At 52.6% G+C, this 19703-nt stretch overlaps 1 protein-coding gene across 2 annotated transcripts; it reads right to left on the bottom strand.

The window, feature by feature from the left end:
* Positions 1-6123: 6123 nt before the first annotated feature.
* RASSF2 (Ras association domain family member 2) lies at positions 6124-18935 on the bottom strand. 2 transcript variants are annotated; one of them, XM_053966680.1, is made up of 13 exons: positions 18886-18935; positions 18264-18433; positions 15476-15560; positions 14782-15085; positions 14116-14191; positions 13072-13223; positions 12144-12241; positions 10610-10758; positions 10429-10530; positions 9765-9816; positions 9003-9124; positions 7613-7710; positions 6124-7291 (listed from the first exon to the last, which is right to left on the bottom strand). In XM_053966680.1, exons 4-13 carry the CDS (start codon positions 14838-14840, stop codon positions 7222-7224), a joined length of 978 nt encoding a protein of 325 aa, XP_053822655.1. In that variant the 5' UTR covers positions 14841-15085; positions 15476-15560; positions 18264-18433; positions 18886-18935; the 3' UTR covers positions 6124-7221. The 2 variants fall into 2 exon arrangements, with proteins under 2 accessions (XP_053822655.1, XP_053822657.1); XM_053966682.1 differs by lacking the exon at positions 18264-18433 and having other exon boundaries at positions 18886-18901.
* Positions 18936-19703: the final 768 nt, after the last annotated feature.

Raw genomic sequence — 19703 nt, 5'->3', positions numbered from 1 at the left:
CAGGACAGCTGGATCCAATTACCCCTCTGCAGTGATCTGCTGAAGCAGAGAAATTAATTAACCAGCTAAATGCTCCAAATCCTGCAGCATGCACAGGAGCCCCGCATGGAGGAGTTTCCGATTCACCAGAACGGTAATAAATGCACCCCAAAAATGTAAATACCCCCAAAGTATAAATACTCATCCCCCAAAGTGTAAATACAATAAAATTGGAATTTTTTTTAAGGTTTTCTCCAAATCTCTCATCACACAGATCTTGGTATGCCCCAAATACACCCCAAAGTGTAAATACAATAAAATTGGATCTTTTTTAGGGTTTTCTCCAAATCTCTCATCACACGGCTCTTAGTATCCCCTAAATACACGCCAAGGTGTAAATACAATAAAATTGGAGGTGATTTTTTTTAGGATTTTCTCCAATCTCTCATCACACAACACTTGATATCCCCCAAATACACCCCAAAATGTAAATCAAATAAAATTGGAGGTGATTTTTTTAGGGTTTTCTCCATATCTCTCATCACACAGCTCTTGGCATCCCCCATCTCCCCAGACAAACACCCCGCACCCAGGCAGACCAGCTGAACACACTTTTCCCGCCTGGAAAAAGCCGTAAAAAGAGGAATTTCGGCGCACTGCCGCCCGCTTTGCAGAGAGCTGGGGGAGGAATAATCCGATTTCCAGGCCTGGGATGCGAAGCAAGGGCGCAGAGCTCGGCCGGGGCTGTTCCATCGCCGCGGCCGCTCCGGGGTGCGGATGCCGGGCCAAGAGCTCCATCTCCCGTCCGAGCCCGGCTGCAGCCCCCAGGCTTGGTTTCACATGGCTCAATATCCCAAAAAAACCCGCTCCAAAACCGCTTTGTGCTGCATTTTAACGCCCTTTAGGCCCAGGTGGTGAAGCACGAGCACAACTTGTCACCCGGGGCGTCCCAAAGAGCTTTTTCTCGGGCTGTGACGCCCTTTTGGGGCTGTTTGGGGCACTCAGCAGCACTTTCTGCCTCTAAAGGCTGACTGGTGCTTCAGCCCGACTATGAGGGGGAGTAAAAAATGACTTTATTTTGCTGTGCTGCTGGGCTTGGTGCCGGCTCGGAGCTGGGAAATGCCGAGGTTTGGCTTCTCCACTCACCTGGGGAAGGGATCTCGACGTTTGGGGGTGCTTGAGGTCAGCCCCGCTCTCCGGGCAGAGCCTCCAACCCCAGAGCTCCCAGCACGAGGTGATTAATGAGGCTGTTAATTGCTGTTATGGCTTTTTTTTTTTTTTTTTTCCCTTTTCCCTCCCTGCAGCGGGGGCTGGAAATTAAACCTGGGAGGAGAACGGAGCTTTTGGAGGGGATCTTAAATCTCCTTTTTTTTTTTTTTTTTTTTTTTTGCAGTGGTGTTGAGCCCGACCCAAGCCCGTGAAATCCCAGACACTTTATCACGGAATCCTGGAGTGGTTCGGTTTAAATCCCATCCAGTGCCACCCCTGCCATGGGCAGGAACAATTTCTACTGTCCCAGGCTGCTCCAAGCCCTGTCCTGGACAATTCCAGGGATCCAGGAGCAGCCACAGCTCCTCTGGGAATTCCATCCCAGCCCCTCCCCACCCTGACAGGGAGGAATTCCTTCCCAAAATCCCACCTAACCCCGCCCTCAGGCACTGGGAAACACTTCTCCTTGTCCGTGTCCCTGCGGAAAATCCTTTCCACGCTAAAAGCATCCCCGGGTATCGCTCACTGGGAGGGAAAAGGCAAGAAATAAATTCGGGAATGCGATTTGGGAAGAGCGGGGTCATTCCTGCAGCGTCCCTGAGCTCAGGTCAGGGCCAGGAACAGAGAATGCTCCTGAGGGATGCAGACACCGAAGCTTGACCCGGCTCTGGACGCGAAACAAATGGTGGAAAATGCAAATCCGAGCTGCGGCCGGAGGTTCTGCCGGGTTTTTAAACGAGCCCATTAAGAAAAAAAAAAAGCCCTCGGTGTGTTGGAGGCGTGGAGGGGTTTGTTGACACTAAAAGCTGCTCCTCAGCCAGGCATGGTGGTGGTTTGGACAAGGCCGTGGGACATCCCTGCTCCAAAAAGTTTCTGAAGCCCCCAGGAACATCCTGGTTTAGGGCAGATTTGGGAGAAGTGACTCCTGTAGAATTTTTAATGTTGTAAACCAGCCCCCAAAATCAATATCTGTTCCCTGGGGCTCCTTTCAACCCTGATTAGAGGTGAGACCCAACCTCCTCCCCTCCTTAAGGGCATTCATATCCTAATTCCCAGGAGAGATGAGCCACTCCCAAACATCCAGCCCCAAAAACCTCCAGTGAGCACTCACCTGCCAGAGGATGGGGGTCTCACCTGCCCAGGAGCCTTTTTGGGATCATTTTCCATTTGGAGCCGCTTTATTTTCCATTCTCACAGCAATGGTTGATCTGCTGCGGCTAAAACCTGGATTTAGGGAAGGTTTAACCCCCCCAGGACAGGGATTAGAGAAGAAAATGCAGCTGCTGGAGGACAAACCATCCCTCACTGCTCCTTCTTGTGTCTCCCAGGTGGGATTTGCCTCCTCCCCGACAAACACACAGCACCTGAGACAGGGTCACTCCAACAGGTGTGAGTGTTTTGGGCAGGAAATGCTGAAAATTGGGATATCGAGGATTGGGATGGATCATATCAAAGCCAGAGAGATGGGACCGGGTAGGGTTTGTCCCCCGGCAGCCTCGTGGCTCCCAGTGCTAAAGACGATGGATTTGGTTAAAATCAGAGCATGTCTCAAGGCCAAACTTTATTGCGAGGCTGAGGCCTCCATTTCCAAGCCCCACACCCCCCTCCCCGCGAGTCCCAGCGCTCTTCTGGGGGGAAAGGAGCATTTTTTGGTGAAGCCGTGCAACGGGAATCCCGAGCCGAGCGCCGGCCGGGCCGGTCCGGCATCACTGCGGGGGCCGATTTCCACAGGTCCTTGCAGGGCTGCTGCCTTTGCTCACGCAGGTGCTGTCCCGGGTGGGCTCGCAGGATCCCTCCGGTCCCGGCTGGGGCTCGCAGGATCCCTCCGGTCCCGGCTGGGGTTCACGGGATCCCCCCCGGTCTCGGCTGGGGCTCGCAGGATCCGGCTCCCGGTGCCCACCCAGCTCCGGCCGCCGGCCAGGAGTGCCTCTCCCACCTCCCCACGCCACATCCAATCTCCCAGGAAAGTCAATTCTCTCCGAAACGCCGGCGGGCACGGCCGGCCGGGGATCCCCGGGGGTCGCCGGGGGTGCCCTCAGCGCTGCAGCCCGTGGCTAACGAGGCAGGCTCCCGATGCCAGCAGCAGGGCGAGCCCGAGCCCGGCGCGCCGCTCGCCGGGGGCTCTGCTGGGGGCTCCCCGCTTGCCCCCCAGCTCGGGCCAGCCCCCGGCGTGGAACCCCCCCGCGGCCGGCGGCTGCCGCGCCGCCGGGATGCCGTGACCCAGGCGGGACGGCCGCGGGCGACCCAGCAGCCCCATCCCGTAGCCCGCGGCGGCGCCGGCCGCGATGGCTCCGGCCACCTTGGAGCCGCGGCCCGGGGCGCTTCCTCCGCGGGACACGGCGCGGAAGCCCCCGCGGAGCCCCCCGGCCCCGGCGCTCCTCCCGCCGGCCCCGCGGCGGCCGCCGGCGGCGTCGCTGAGGAGGACGAGCAGCAGCATCACCGCCCAGCACCAGGCGCGCTCCGGGGGCCGCATCCTGCCCCACCTGCGGGACAACGAAGGGGCTGAGAGCAGGGGTCCTGCCCGGAGCAGGGTTAGCCATCCGTGCGGGGCTGATGCGTTATTTGTGCGGTTGTGCGCGGAGGAGCCGCTGAGCTGGAAGGGACCCACGAGGATGGAGAGCAGCTCTTCAGCGGTTTGGGTGGTTTGGGGGGTCACGGGATGGGCTTGGTGACCTCAAAGGTCTTCTCCAACCTTTGTGGGTCTTTTTTAACTATTCTGTGAGCGTGTGAGTCTGGGATTGTGTGAGTCTGGGGTTCTGTGAGTCTGGGATTGTGTGAGTCTGGGGTTCTGTAAGTCTGGGATTCTGTGAGTCTGGAATTCTGTAAGTCTGTGATTCTGTGAGTCTGGGGTTCTGTGAGTCTGGAATTCTGTAAGTCTGTGATTCTGTGAGTCTGGGGTTCTGTGAGTGGCACAGGCAGGGATCAAACCCCCAAACTTGGTGTTATTAGCACCAAACTGATCTCAGTGGCTTTTATCTCTATATATTATCTCTATTTATCTCTATATTATCTTTATCTCTCTGTTTTATCTCTATATTGTCTCTTTTTATCTCTCTATATTATCCCTATTTTATGATTTATTTATATATTCATACATTGTCCAGGTCACTACGTATTATAGATAATACAGAACATATATGTGATCAATAACTAATGATTTCTAATAGATACCATTAATACATAATAATAGACAATGTCGTGTATTATATAATATTGTATTATTATATTATTAAGTATGGTATTATTTTATTATATATTTGATGTTGTTATATTAATAAGTAGTTTATTGTTTTATTATATATTATTATATTATGATATAAATAAGTGTGGTGTTATTTTACTATATTTGAATGTGTTTATACCTATTTTTATATATTATATCGATACGTAATTTATACATTCCAGTGGAAGACATCCCTGCCCATAACAAGGGGTTGGCCTGGATGATCTTTAAGGCCCCTCCCAACCCACCCCAATCCAGAATTCTGTAATTTAACACATTAATTTACATTTTTACCTCATCCCATACTTCCAACAAGCAGGGAGCAACACGGGGCAAGCAACCCCAAAGTCCCCAAACTGCCCCGACCCCTCCGTTCCCCCCAGGAATGAGGTTCCCCCTCCCCGGGGCTGAGCAAACACACTCATTGTGCCGAAGCTGCTGAGCCATCGCGGGCCCCAAACCATCCCCAAAAAACAGCCGCGGCCGTGTTGACAAAAGCTTTTGGACAAAATCCCCGGCCGTGGCATCCCTGTGTCAGCGATTCCCTCCCCGGTGGAAGGTGCCAGGCCTGACCCCCCCTGCCCCCAGCCCCGTTCCCCTCCCAGCGCTTCAAAAATTAAAATTTAATTTAATTTGCCTCCTTTTCCTGCCCCGCTCCTCTGGCTTTTTGGGGTTATTTTAAAGAAAGCACTTTAAAATGGGGTTATTTTAAAGAAAGCGTCCCCCTTCCAGCTGTCGGCACAAACACCACAAAACCGGGCGGCAAATCCCACAAAAAAAATCCCAACACGAGGATTTTTCCCTCTTATTTCCCCCCCCCACCCAATCTCTACTTGCCCAAATCACCAGGCAGGGAAAACCCCAGCGCTGGAGCATCCCTGGGCTCTGCTCTCCCCATCCCAGCTTTGTGCCAACCACATTCCGATCACCTTTCGGCTCGCTCTGCACCCAAATCCTGCTCTTTTCACCCCACAAATCCGAGGTGCGGGAGCGCACAGATCCTTACCCGTGCGCCGGGGCCGGTGCTGGCGCTGCCCGTCTGCCGGGCTTGGCTCGCTGTGGGCTTGTCCCGGTGGGATCAGCGGGAAGTCCTGCCCCTCGTGCGGGGAGGGATAATGGGGAGGGCCGGCTGAGCTCCGGGCACCGCGGGGACACCGCGACTTCAGCTGCCAGGAGGCCAAAACAAGCCGGGTTTTACCTTCTGGGGGGAAATAACCCCAGGATGGAGCCTGCAGACCGCAGGGATAAATTATCCCTGGGGATGAATAATCCCTAAGGGCTGGATAAACCCTAAAGCAGCACAAAAATCCTCCAGAAATTTAGGTGGGAGTCTAAATCTGGGAGGTGAGAGCATTTCTCTTTGGGGAACTTCTTCACTGACATTCAGGCAGTTTTACTCTTTTCCTTCATGTCATTTTTTTACTAATTTCCATGGCGTTTCTAGCCACAAAAAGTGATTTATTTTGGACAAGCCAGGCCCTAAACCAGCCCAGTGTTCCCCAAAAATCCTCCAGAAATTTAGGTGGGAGTCTAAATCTGGGAGGTGAGAGCATTTCTCCTTGGGGAACTTCTCCACTGGCATTCAGGCAGTGGATTCAGGATTTACTCTTTTCCCTCATCTCACTTTTTACTCATTTCCATGGCATTTCTAGCCACAAAAAGTGATTTATTTTGGACAAGCCAGGATCTGACTCAGGGGGTTTCATTCTGCATTAAGTTGCTACATCTTTTACTTTATTTCCTTGTTAATTCACGCAGCAGTGCCACAATCATCCTTCAAACACATCAAAAGCTCCTCTCGCTGTACAACACTTTCCCCAGCACAAGTTAAAGGTGGAAAAGGTACCATTAAAATTAAAATTAAAAAAAAAAATTACAAAGATGCATTGCAAAAACTCAAAGGGAAATGGGGAAAGTCAGAGGTTTAGTTCACATCGAGGTATAAAATGGGTATTGCTGGTTTAGCCTGTGAGGAAAGAGGTTTTTCCAGCTGCTGGTGGTGGTTTCACCAGGATAATTTTCTGCTGGAAAATGGATTTGGAAAACCAAAATCCTCTTTATTTCTGCCTCCCCCTCCTCCTGCCTGCCCCCCTTTCCCACCCGGCACCCCTCAAGAGGCTCGAGGTCCTCAGGCATCCCTGTGAGTGCTATTTGGCATTTACAGCTACCAGAGAGGTTTGACATCGTGGTTTTCCTACAAATCCCTAAATATTAGTGCAAATTCCAGCGGGGGAACGGAGGCGGCCACGCCACAGACGCGGCTCTGGGCAAGGCGCCGGAAAAAACGGGATTTTCTCCTGGGCTGGAAATCCACCCATGAGCCCCCAGGTCAGGGTTAAACCCCCCCCCAAAATCTCAGCCACCCCTTCGGATTTACAAAACCCTCCCAACGCCTGGGAATTATTGCGGTTATAGGCTGGGAATGTGCTTTTTTCTAAAAAAAAAAAGAAAAAAAAGAGGAATTTTTTGTGCTCTCTTGCCACCAAGCAGCAGGACTTTCACTGGGAGCCACGTTGGGCATTTCCAAACCGAGCCCCCAAAATTCCAGCCCTGGAATGCTGGCAGCATTCCAGATTTCCTCTTTTTTTTTTCTGTTTTTTTTTTTTTTTTTTTTTTTTTTCCCCTGTGTTTTCCAGGGATTTGAGGTTTTGGCTGAAGCTGCTGCCAGCCAGAGCCTTCCTGGGAGGAGCCCCCCAAGGATTGCACGGGGATGAAGGTGTGGGATGGGGGTGGCTCAGGGCTGGAGCCGCCCAGGTGGACACCGGGAGCGTTTCGGGCTCGGGATTTGGCGCAGCACATCCCAGGGACGCTCACATGGCCGTGGGGCCCTCGGAAATCTCCTCCAGCCTCTGCTCGATCATCAGCCGCAGGATGGAGTATCTGGGGAGGCACAGAAATAAAAAAAAAGGATTTTCCAGCAGCCGAGAAAACCCCCGGAATAATTCAAACCCCGCTCTGGCGATGCCAAACCCCACTTTGGCAGCTGCACCACTGCAGGAAACACCACAAAAATGGGCTGCAAATCCCACAAAAAATCCCGACACGAGGATTTTTCCCCCCTATTTTTCCCCCACTCTCTACTTCCCCAAACTTAAGGATGACCAGGCAGGGAAAAGCCCAGCACTGGAGCATCCCAGGCTGCACAAATGAGTTTTTTTCAGGAATGTTCTTCCCTGCTGGCATCCCCCCAGCCCCATGTACCTGTGCTTCAGCTTCTTCACTTCCCGGTCCTCCTCCTCCTCCAGCTTCTGGATGAAGCTCCTGAGGATGGGCATCTCAAACTTGATGTATTGGGCGACCTGGGTGGGAGAGGAGCGGCAGGAGATGGTGAAGAGGGGGATGACCTGAACCCCCCCCCGAATCCCCTCCATAGATTTAGCCAAGGATCCCAAAATTTTGCAGCAAGCCCTAAAAGAAAATGATGCTTGTGACCATCAGCTCGTGCAAAGAAGTGGATAACTACTGGAAAAAGATCTGCCTAAGGTTTATTTGTTTTGATTCACCAACTGGCTGCTAAAGGTGGCTCTGCCTGAGCGTCCCCAAAGTCTCAGAGCTGCTTTATCCCAAATTCACCCCAAAAGCACCCGGTTTGGGCCGGCATTTCAGAGCACAGCTGTTGCACTACGATATGAAATAACTTATGTACTTTCTTTAAGATGTAAAAGAACAAAAGCAGCTAATTTTATTTCTGACTTCATAATATATAGAATTCTAAAAGTGACAGTGGATTGGAGGATGAAATTGTTATTTCTCTAATTACACTGGTTAAACTAACAGTCCATCAATTTTCTCCTCCCACAAAGAATATAAAATAATCATTATTTACATGAACAGTGCGTGAGAAACTCTAGTAGAAATATGTAAACACCAGAAGGCACAGAAAACTTTTAAAAGAACTTTAAAACTTTTAGAAGAACAGGGTGACACAAAGCCGGCAGATGGCACAGGGGAGCCGCTCCCACCCGCCTGGAAAAGCAATTCCGCCGAAATGGCTCTTCCGAGGGCAGGTCCGGGGTGGCACAATGGGGCTGGGGGCTGCTCTTGGAACACCGGGAATTCCCCGTGGGATCGGCGGTTTTCATGCACAGACACCGCAGCGGGGCAAATCCCTCGGGGCAAATCAGGGACAAATCCCTCGGGGCAAATCAGGGACAAATCCCTCGGGGCACATGGGGGACAAATCCCTCGGGGCAAATCCCTCGGGGCAAATCAGGGACAAATCCCTTGGGACAAATCCCTCCGGGCAAATCCCTCGGGGCAAGTCGGGGACAAATCCCTTGGGACAAATCCCTTGGGGCAAATCAGGGACAAATCCCTTGGGACAAATCCCTTGGGGCAAATCCATCGGGGCAAATCGGGGACAAGTCCCTCCCTGGAGGCTGCAGAGGGGCTGGCACGGGATTCCCAAAAAAGCAGATCCCTGGCAGTGTCCCAGGCCAGGTTGGACACCAGGGCTTGGAGCCACCCGGGACAGCGGGAGGCGTCCCTGCCACAGCAGGGGTGGCACCGGGTGGGCTTTAGGGTCCCTTCCCGGCCAAACCCGCGACTCCCTGGCTTCCAACCGCCCCAAACTCCCCGAGCCCACACTCACATCGTAGGTGACCTCTTCCACCTGGTCCTTCTCCATGAGGAACACCTTGGACACCTGCTCGCAGGGGCCCTGCAGCAATCGGGCCAGCAGCGGGAAGTCGCTGCCGCGCAGCTTCTGCTTCTCTGCAACGCAAGCACGGCCTCGCTACCGGCGCTGCCCGCGGGTACCGGCGCTGCCCGCGGGTACCACCAGTGCTGGGGCAGTACCGGCAGTGCCAGGGTGGTTCTGGCAGTGCCAGGGTGGTACCGGCAGTGCCAGGGTGGTTCTGGCAGTGCCGGGGTGACACTGGCAGTACATGGGTACAATGGCAGTGTGTGTGTGGTACCGGCAGTGCCAGGGTGACACCTGCAGTGCCAGAGTGGTACCAGTGGTGCCAGGGTGGTAACAACAGTGCTGGGGTGACACTGGCAGTGCCAGAGTGGTACCAGCAGTGTTGGGGTGGTACTGACACTACCAGGACAGGTGGCAGTGCTGCAGGGATTTGGGGCGCCTCTAGCCAGGGGGTTTGGGGCACTCCTGTCTGGGGTAATTTGGGGCACTCCTGTCCAGGGGGTTTGGGGCACTCCTGTCTGGGGTAATTTGGGGCACTCCTGTCCAGGGGGTTTGGGGCACTCCTGTCTGGGGTAATTTGGGGCACTCCAGAGAGGGGATTTGGGACACCCTGATCTGGGGTAATTTGGGGCACTCCATCGAGGGGATTTGGGGCACTCCGAACTGGGGTAATTTGAGGCGTTCTGATCTGGGGTAATTTGGGGCACTCACCTCCGCTCGTGTGCACCATGTACAGAGCAAACTCCTCTGCAGAGTTCTCAATCTGGGGGGAGAGACAAAGCTCCGCTAAAGGGACAGGTTCTGCCCTGGTATAAACTATATATATGTGTATAGGTTTTATATATATACATATATATATATATATATATATATATATATATATATATATATATATAAAATAAAATTTAATTTAAAAAAATATATAAAAATCTATAACGTGTATATATATATATTTAGGGTATAGATGTTTTAATATATATAATCTGAATGCAGATTTTATACATATAATACAAACATTTTATATATATTGTATAAAATGTAAAGATTATATGTATAACATAAAGATTTATATAAAAAATTCATATATATATAATCTGAAAGCAAATTACATATATATAATTAAAATTTATATAAATACTACAAATATAAATTTATAAATATATAAATAGAATATTATATACAAATATATAAATATAAAAGATAAATAATATAGAATGTATATAAATTTAATATATAAAAATATAAATAATATTAAAAATATATTAAATCCGAATGCAGATTTTACACTTATAAGCCATAAAATAATTTTATTTCTTTTAAGCACAACACAAACCGCACTCCGAGCAGCGCTGAGGGGGGGGCTTGGTGCCCGTACCTTGAATTTATTGAGCAGCAGTTTGAGCACCTGGGGCGTGGTCATGGTGCTGTTGATGCGCACGTTGGTGACGGAGCCGTAGGCGGGCGTGAACACCGAGGTCTGCGGAGCACAAGCAGCGCTGAGAGCCCTGCCCGGCTCCCCCCGGCTCCCCCCGGCTGCCCCCGGCCCCCGGGCTCACCTTGTGGTTGTAGAAGTGGCCGTTGATGGAGAAGCGGTGCCGGCGCAGCCGCCGCTGCTCACCGGGCGTGCGGGCGCTGCCGCGGTGCCGGACGCCGACGTCGCTGCGGGTCCGCATCAGCTGCGGGGCCTCCTCCGCCGGCCTGGGGGCTGCAAAACACCCGGGGTGTGGGGACCCAGGACATCCCTCTGGCTGCCCTGGCTGTCCCGAGACCCTGGCACGAAGTCAAAAACACCTGTGGCTTCAATTTTAGCCCGTGGAAAAAACTGCCAGCTTTGTGTGAGGAATTACAAGCCACAGGGGTTTGAATAGTGTGGTAGTTGAGTTAACACAGGGTGAAAAAGTGGAATTTTGGGGCTTTTTAGAATGGGGTTCAAGGGCGACAAGATGGAGGGGTTTGGGCGTGTCCTGGCCTTGTTCTCCTTCTCCTTGCCCTCCATGTCCTGGTGTGATGGTGACACTTTTCTATTGGTTTAGGGTAGACACACTGTCCAACATCAATGACAGACATTGGCACGTTATTGTAAACACGGCACATGGAGTTTTGGGTAGAAAATGTGAACAGCGCCCTGAGGGCAGACAGAATGCCATGGCCGAGCTGCTGGACAGAGCTCAGCAGGGCAGAGAGAGAATGTTCTAGATAAGGGAAAATAAACAACCTTGAGAAGCCGACCCTGCGCATTCAGACTCCTCCTTTGGAGGAGCATGGGCTGGGAAACGAGGACTTTTGCATTCTTGGGGTCACCTCGACACCCAGACCCCGAGAGCGGGGGACCCCGGGGATGGGCACGGGGACAGCTCTGGCCCTGCTCTGCAGCTCCTCTGGGATGCACGAGAAACAACGCCCGGGACTCTCCTCTAGAGCACCAGGGGATGTTGGGGAGCGCTCCCAGCACAGGCTGGAGTGCTGATTTTTGGGTAACTCTCCCAGCACAGGGTGGGATTGTTGATTTTTGGGTAACTCTCCCAGCACAGGGTGGGATTGCTGATTTTTGGGGAGCACTCCCAGCACAGGCTGGGATTGCTGATTTTTGGGGAGCACTCCCAGCACAGGGTGGGATTGTTGATTTTTGGGTAACTCTCCCAGCACAGGGTGGGATTGTTGATTTTTGGGTAACTCTCCCAGCACAGGGTGGGATTGCTGATTTTTGGGGAGCACTCCCAGCACAGGCTGGGATTGCTGATTTTTGGGGAGCACTCCCAGCACAGGGTGGGATTGTTGATTTTTGGGGAACAATCCCAGCACGGGCTGGGATTGCTGATTTTTGGGGAACAATCCCAGCACAGGGTGGGATTGCTGATTTTTGGGGAGCACTCCCAGCACGGGCTGGGATTGCTGATTTTTGGGGAGCACTCCCAGCACAGGCTGGGATTGTTGATTTTTGGGTAACTCTCCCAGCACGGGCTGGGATTGCTGATTTTTGGGGAACAATCCCAGCACAGGGTGGGATTGCTGATTTTTGGGGAACAATCCCAGGGTGGGATCCCAGCAGGGATCTTTGCTCTCTGTCCCCGTTCCTCTTCCCGAGCTCACCTGCGCCATTCCCGGGATTCCCAGTGCCGGTGTCCCCGGTGCCGGTGTCCCCGTGTGTCACCGTGATGTCCGGCAGGGTGCTGGGCTTCAGCACGGACCTGGGGGGGACAGAGGGGTGGGTGCTGTGTCCGGGGGTCCCTGGCCGGGGGTCTCTGTCCCCATGGGGCTGCAGAGGGAAGGACAACCCAGGAACTCCTGTCCCTCAGCCCCAATTCCAGCTGGGACAGAACCTGGAGGAGGCAGCCGGGGGTGCGACCTGCATGGCCCAACAGGCTGGGAGGGGTTTGGGGCTGCTTGTAGGGTTTTAGGGCTGTTTGTGTGGGTTTTGGGGCTGTCTGTGTGGGTTTGGGGATGTCTGTGTGGGTTTGGGGATGTCTGTGTGGGTTTGGGGCTGTCTGTGTGGGTTTGGGGCTGTTTGTGTGGGTTTGGGGATGTTTGTGGGGGTTTGGGGCTCTCTGTGTGGGTTTGGGGCTGTATGTTTTTAGGGCTGTGTGTTTTTGGGGCTGTGTGTATTTTTGGGGCTGACTGTGTATTTTTGAGCCTGTCTGAGTGTATTTTTGGGGCTGACTGTATTTTTGGGGCTGTCTGACTGTATTTTTTGGCCTATCTGACTGTATTTTTGGGGCTGACTGTATTTTTGGGGCTGACTGACTGTATTTTTGGGGCTGACTGTATTTTTTGGGGCTATCTGACTGTATTTTTGGGGCTATCTGACTGTATTTTTGGGGCTGACTGTATTTTTGGAGCTGTCTGACTGTATTTTTGGGGCTGTCTGACTGTATTTTTGGGGCTGACTGTATTTTTGGAGCTGTCTGACTGTATTTTTGGGGCTGACTGTATTTTTGGGGCTGTCTGACTATTTTTGGGGCTGACTCTATTTTTGGGGCTGTCTGACTGTATTTTTGGGGCTGCCCCTGGCCTCACTCACCCATGGGCGCCCAGGTTGCAGCCCGAGTGCCAGGAGGAGGAGGAGGGCGGCGGGCGGATGCGCTGGTTGTCGTCCTGCATCTGCAGGCGGATGGGGCGGCGCAGCCCCCACGAGATGTTCAGCAGCCCCTCCACGATCAGCTCCCCTTCCTCCTGCGGCCACAATTGCACACAGAATATCAGGGTTTTGCACACAGAATATCAGGGGTTTACACACAGAATGCAAGGATTTTATACACAGAATATCAGGATTTTATATGTAGAATATAGTGATTTTATAGGTAGAATACAGGGATTTTATACATAGAATATAAGGATTTTATATGCAGAATATCAGGATTTTATACGTAGAATACAGGGATTTTATACGTAGAATATAAAGATTTTTTACACAGAATATCAGGATTTTATATGTAGAATGTAGGGATTTTACAGGTAGAATACAGGGATTTTATACACAGAATATAGGGATTTTATAGGTAGAATATAAGGATTTTATAGGTAGAATATAAGGAATTTATACACAGAATATCAGGATTTTATAGGTAGAATATAGGAATTTTATACACAGAATATAAGGATTTTATACACAGAATATTAATATAAATATAAACCTTTATATATAATATAAAGGTTTACAAATCATATAAAAATTCAGATATATGCATATAATTTGAATGCAGATTTTATATATATAAAGTAATGATTTTTAATATATATAATATAAAGATTTATATGTAAAAATTCATATATATATAAAAAATCTGAATGGCAATTACATATATATAATATTGATATAAATATATCAATATAAATATAAAAATAATAAAATATACTATAATATACTATAATATACTATAACATTAATATACTACAATGTAATATAATATAATATAATATAATATAATATAATATAATAATATAATATAATATAATATAATATAATATAATATAATATAATATAATATAATATAATATAATATAATATAATATATAATATAATATAATAATATAAATTTTCCCTCTCAATCCCCTCTGTCCTCACCTCCCGGTGCCGCAGCTGCAGGTTCTGCCCCTCATAGTAGATGTTGTAGGTCTTGAGGTGCAGGAGCAGCTCATTCCTGGGGGAAAATGGGGAAAAAGGGGCTGAGATGGGGTGCACCACCCTATATATTCATATATATTAATATATATTCATACATATTCATATATATTAATATATTTTAATATATATATAAATGTGTATATATATGTATATATAATTTATATTTCTATTTATAGATTTATATTTATGCAATTTTAATATATTTATATATTTTAAAAGTATTTTATATGTATTTATATATCCCATATCCCATGGAACAACAGGAACGCTCCAGCCCCGTGTCTTCCTCTCTGTCCCATCCATGTCCCACCTGTTTACCCCCACCTTGTCCCATCTGTGTCCCCACTGTGTCCTCACCTGCATCCCGTGTCTCCCCGTGTCCCCACTCGTGTCTCCCCATGTCCTCTCGTGTCCCCTCCTTGTCCCATCCATGTCCTGCCACGTCCCACCCGTTTACCCCCCCGTGTCCCCCCCGTGTCCCACTGTGTCCCCCCCTTGTCCCCACCCATGTCTCCCCCGTGTCCCCATTCGTGGCCCCACCCATGTCCCCTCCTTGTCCCATCTGTGTCTCCCCCGTGTCCCCGCGTGTCGCGCTGCCGGCGGTACCTGGAGATGAATTTGTCCTTCCCGCAGGGCACCGCGTCCCCTCCGCCGCCGAGCTCCATGGCGGGGCCGCGCCGGCATGGGAACCGGGCTGGGAACCGGGTTGGGAATCGGGATGGGAACTGGGATGGGAACCGGGTTGGGAATCGGGATGGGAACTGGGATGGGAACCGGGTTGGGAATCGGGATGGGAACCGGGCTGGGAACCGGGTTGGGAATCGGGATGGGAACTGGGATGGGAACCGGGCTGGGAATCGGGATGGGAACCGGGCTGGGAACTGGGATGGGAACCACGCTGGGATCCGGGCTGGAAAAATGAAATAAAAATAAAATTAAATTAAAATTTTAAATAAATAAAAAAATTAAAATTAAAATTATAAAACTAAAACTAATAAAAGAATAAAAAAGAAATAGGAATAAAAAATAAGAATAAGTACAAAAAATAAGAATAAATAAAGATTAAAAATTAAAAATTAAAAATTAAAATAAATAAAAATAAAAATTAATAAAAATAAAAGAAATAAGAATAACAAATAAGAATAAAAAATAAGAATAAGGAAAAAATAAGAATAAAATAAAAATAAATTAAAAATAAGAATAGAAAAGAAGAAAATAATTAAAATATAAACAATAAAAAGTAATGATAATATAAATAAATAATAAATAAACAAATAAATAAACAAAAAATAAAGTATACCCCTCCGGCGCTGGAAAAGGCTCCGGACGGCGGGCGGGGCTCGGAGGTGCGGGCGGGGCTTGGTGCGGCTCCTCCGGGGAAAGCGCTGGGGAAGGAGGGAGATCAGATAAGGGCAGAGGCGCCGCGAACTCGCTGAAAATTTAATCCCCGCGGAGATATCCTTACGCTAAATTTGCATTTGGAGCACCCGCGGGTGTCCCAGCGACGCCGGAGCCGCGGGTGGGAGGGGGTAAAATGGGAATTGTTCCTTTTTCCCGATTATTTTCCTCTTTTTCCATCCTACAGAGCCGCACAGGCGCAGGGCTGGGTCCGGCTGCCGCTTCCTTGCACCGTCCAAGGGCAGATTCCCAAGCAGGCTGAGATGCTGGGCTGATCCTGCACCTCTTTTATCATCCCAGCCGGGTTTTTGGATCCCAAAATCCCACCCTGGGACAGGCCCTGGCTCAGAGCTCAGGGGGATTTCTGGATGCTGCAGGACGGGTTTCAAGCGGGGATTGGGGTGAAGCCCGTGGGACGCTCACTTTGGGCCTCAAAGACACCTCGGGATGGGGAACTGGGGCGGTTTTGAATGATGAAAAAAGGGCTTTTGGGGTCGTGCTTTTCCCTGGATGGAATCCTGCACAGGATTTCATTTTTCAGCGTCTTTTCCCTCCCTTCCCTTCTCCTGGAAGAGAAACTGAGGCGAGCAAAAAGCGTTTGCTCCACAAGGCGCTGGTTTCTTCCACTCCCACCTCGCCACGTGCTTCCTCCCAGTCCCCTGGGACACAAAATTCCCTTTTCCTGGAAGAAAAACACCCAATTCCACCCCAAAATCCAGGCCAAGGCAGTAAAACCTGCCGGAGGATGAACCCAGATCCCAAAGCCTCTGCAGGGCGGCGATCCCGGGGTTCCATCCCACATGTTGGGATAAACCCCTGGGGGAAATAATTGATTTGCAACAGCAAAAGCTCTTCAGTGGCAGGAGGGGAAGGGCAGGAAATCGGCCCAGCCCAGCCCTGGGGCTTGGAGAAAAAGCAGAACGAGAAGTCGGCACTGAAAAATCGCAGAAGAGCTGACAAAGCTTTGGGTTTCCTGAGGAGCTGCGTGGGTGTTTTGGTAAAATCTGGCAAAATTGGGCAAAATCTGGCACCAATTCTCCTCCTGCAGCTGCCTGTCCTGGGAACATCCTCCCGCAGGGAACAAACGCAGGAATAATCCCATTTATCCACCAAAAATGGTACCAGGAGAGGATTTTGCAGCTGGCTCAAGGGTTTGGGATAAACCCGTGGGGTTTTTGGGGCAGCAGCTGCATGTGGGGGGGGCCCAGATTTGGGGGTTCCCAGGTGTGAGGTGCAGGAATGAGCATCCCCCTCGTGGGGGTCCCCTGGCAAGAGATGAAAAGCTCTGGGGACGTTCAAGGAGGATTAAAGGACATGGCAGATGCAAAAATGGGGCCAAAACCACCAAATTCAGTGAAAAGAACTCTCCTAGAGCAGCAAGAACACCAAATTCAGTGAAAGGAACCCTCCTAGAGCAGCAAAAACACCAAATTCAGTGAAAAGAACCCTCCTAGAGCAGCTCAGCCCAGGGTGGAGCCTTTGGTACCACTCTGCTCTGGAGCATCCTGGTGATGCCCAGGGGCGAGGCCAAAGTCCCAATTCCCTCCAAGGGGACACGGGGATGAACTGCAGGCATAAGAATATAAAAATTAAAATAAACAAATTTTGTTTTGGGCTGGGAGGGCAGCTCCAAAATGCAGGTTCATCCTCCCGTGCTGAGGAGTCGTTTCCTGTTTACGCCCTGGCTCTGCCACCTTCGCCTCCGTCATCACATCCCCTTCCTAGCGCTGAGGAAAGGGGCAAATTCTTCCTTTTTTGGGTCTGGAGAGAGCCAGGCTGGGAGCGGAGGGGAGAGGCGGCTCCTGGAGACCCCCCGGCACTGCCGACCCCGACATCCCGCCGTGGCTGTGGGAAAAGGATGGGAACCACGCGGGAAGGGCTGGGAATGACCCGGGAAAGGCTGGAAATCATCCGGGAAAGGCTGGGAACCACTCGGGAAAGGCTGGGAGCCACCCAGATCAAAGCGCTGGCAAAGTGGAAGTCGCCGCATTGCCCAACCCTGGCAGTTTGGGGCCGTGTCCGTCCCCGTGCCTCAGTTTCCCCCCTCGGAGCTGACGCGGTTCCGTCGTGCCCTGCCCGGCCCGAGCCTCTCCTGGCGCTTTGCAAAGCGCTTTTAGCACAGCTCCGGGTCAAACCAAGGAGGGTCCCGGCCCTCTCTGTCTCCTCTCGGCTGCTCCCGGGCCTGACGGAGCCCACGGTGCCCAGGCTTGTTCCCTCCCCCAAAAACAACCCCCCCAAACCCCGTCCCGCATCCCTGCAGCCCAGCCTGAGCGAGCCCGGCCGCATCCACAGCCCCGCACGGCTCCCGCTGAGCTCCGGGGAGCTCCAGCACGACAAAACAAGGACAAAAGTAGCAAACCCCCCCCAAACCGAGCTTTCAGCAGGAGAGCGATGTTCTTCCCTGCTCCTGCAAAGAAATCTCCGTTTCTGGGGGGGTTTCGCTGCCTCGGTTCCACCCCCACCCCCGCAGCATCCCCCGCTGGGGCGGGAGGCGCGGATTTGGCGCAGCCGAGGCATTGTGGGAATATCCCGCTCCCCGGGGAGGCCGCGATGCTCCCCGCAGCCCGGGCCGGCTTTTAAGCAGCCCGAGGGGCGCTCCGGTGCCCAGAGCATCGCCCGGAGGCGGCGCAGCCCCGGCAGCCGCGGTGCCGGGGCACGGGCGGACCGGAGCCGCGCGGCCGAGCGCTCACCCCGCGCCGCGGATCCTGCGCCGGAGCGGCCGCGCTGCTGCCCGCGGTGCCTCCGCTACCGCCGCGCTGGGATTCCTGCCCCGCGTCCGGCCCGCATCCCTAGGCGGGGAGGTGCGGCCGCTCCATTGTTTTCCAGCGCCGCTATTGTTCTCCAGCCCGGCCGCTCCGTCCTGGAAGGGGAGAGGGGAAGGAGGGAGCGCTGAGCGGCGGCGGAGCGGCCGGGGGTGCCGTGGGAGGGGGGCCGGGGCACCTGGGCACAGGGAGCCGCACTCAGGGTGAAGCCCTCCGGGAGGAGCCGGTGGCCACCAGGGGCTCCCGGTGGCCCCCGGGACAGCGGCGGGCGGGACGGGGCGAGAAGGAGCCGTGGCCGGGAGGGAGCCGCGGGCCCGGCGCGGAGGGCGATGCTGAGGCCGCCCGGGGGGGGGGGGCTGAGGTGACACCGGGGGTGCGGGCCGGGTCCCCCCCGCTCCCGGCGCGGTTTTCCCTGAGCTCCCGGCTGCGCGGGGGCCGCGGCTCAGCTCCGGGGCCGCTCCCCGCGCAGGGGACGGGGATGGGGATGGAGAGCGGGATGGGGACGGGGATGGGGACGGCGATGGGGATGCCCCATCCCGCCCGCACTCACCCGGTGCCGGTGCCGCTCCGCTCGCAGCCGGTGCTCCCGTAGGGCCGCCCCTAGGCGGGGCGGGGCGGGGCGCGGGCGGGGCCGGGGGTGGCAGCGCGGGGGACACCCCCTCCCGCAGCCGGGGTCATCCCGGAACCCGGAGGACATCCCGGCTCCGGGATCCCTTCCCGGGTGCCAGGGCTGGGGACCCCAAAGGATGCCACCTCCGGGAGCCGGGTTGTCCCCGCCCGGACATGCCGAAGGATGCTCCAGGGATGTTCCAGAAGGATCTGGGGTCCCGAAGGACAGCCTGGCTCCAGCCGGGTTGCACCTCAGGAGCGGGTCCTGAAAGGATTCTCCATCCCTGGTGCCAAGTCCAGAGTCCCAAAGGACGCCCCATCCCCGCTGTCACAACCAGGCTCCCAAAAGATCCCGAGTCAGGAACAGGATCCCAAAGGATCCCCCATTCCTGATGGCAGGAACAGGATCCCAAAATTCCCCCATTCCCGATGGCAGGAACAGGATCCTAAAAGATCCCCCATTCCCCATGTCAGGATCGGGATCCCAAGGGATTCTCCAACCCTGTTGCCAAGACCAGAATCCCAAAGGAATCCCCATCCCACGCAGCCGGGCTGGAAATGCTCTGACAATCAGCTCCAGCTTTGTCCAGAATTCCCAGAGGGAATTTGTGGGCTGCATCCCACAGGCTGGAGCGGTTGTTTCTGCCCTAAAAAGCCCCAAATCCTGGGATATCCAGTGCCAGAGCCGTGCAGGCAGCACCCTTGGCTGTTCTGTTGTTAGGATGGGGCCGTGGACTGGACCCCGGGATCCCACCCGGA

Source organism: Vidua chalybeata, chromosome 28, assembly GCF_026979565.1.
Source record: "Vidua chalybeata isolate OUT-0048 chromosome 28, bVidCha1 merged haplotype, whole genome shotgun sequence".
In the NCBI taxonomy this organism is placed as follows: domain Eukaryota; kingdom Metazoa; phylum Chordata; class Aves; order Passeriformes; family Viduidae; genus Vidua; species Vidua chalybeata.
Note: the sequence above shows the minus strand (reverse complement) of the source record. Positions and strands in the feature narration are given on the sequence as shown.

Coding starts and splice junctions, on each gene's coding strand:
- RASSF2 (XM_053966680.1), bottom strand. CDS start 14,840: ATGGAGCTCGGCGGCGGAGGGGACGCGGTGCCCTGCGGGAAGGACAAA. Junction 10,759..12,143: donor GAATCCCGGGAATGGCGCAG/GTGAGCTCGGGA, acceptor GGTGTTTTGCAG/CCCCCAGGCCGGCGGAGGAG. Junction 10,531..10,609: donor GCCACTTCTACAACCACAAG/GTGAGCCCGGGG, acceptor TGTGCTCCGCAG/ACCTCGGTGTTCACGCCCGC.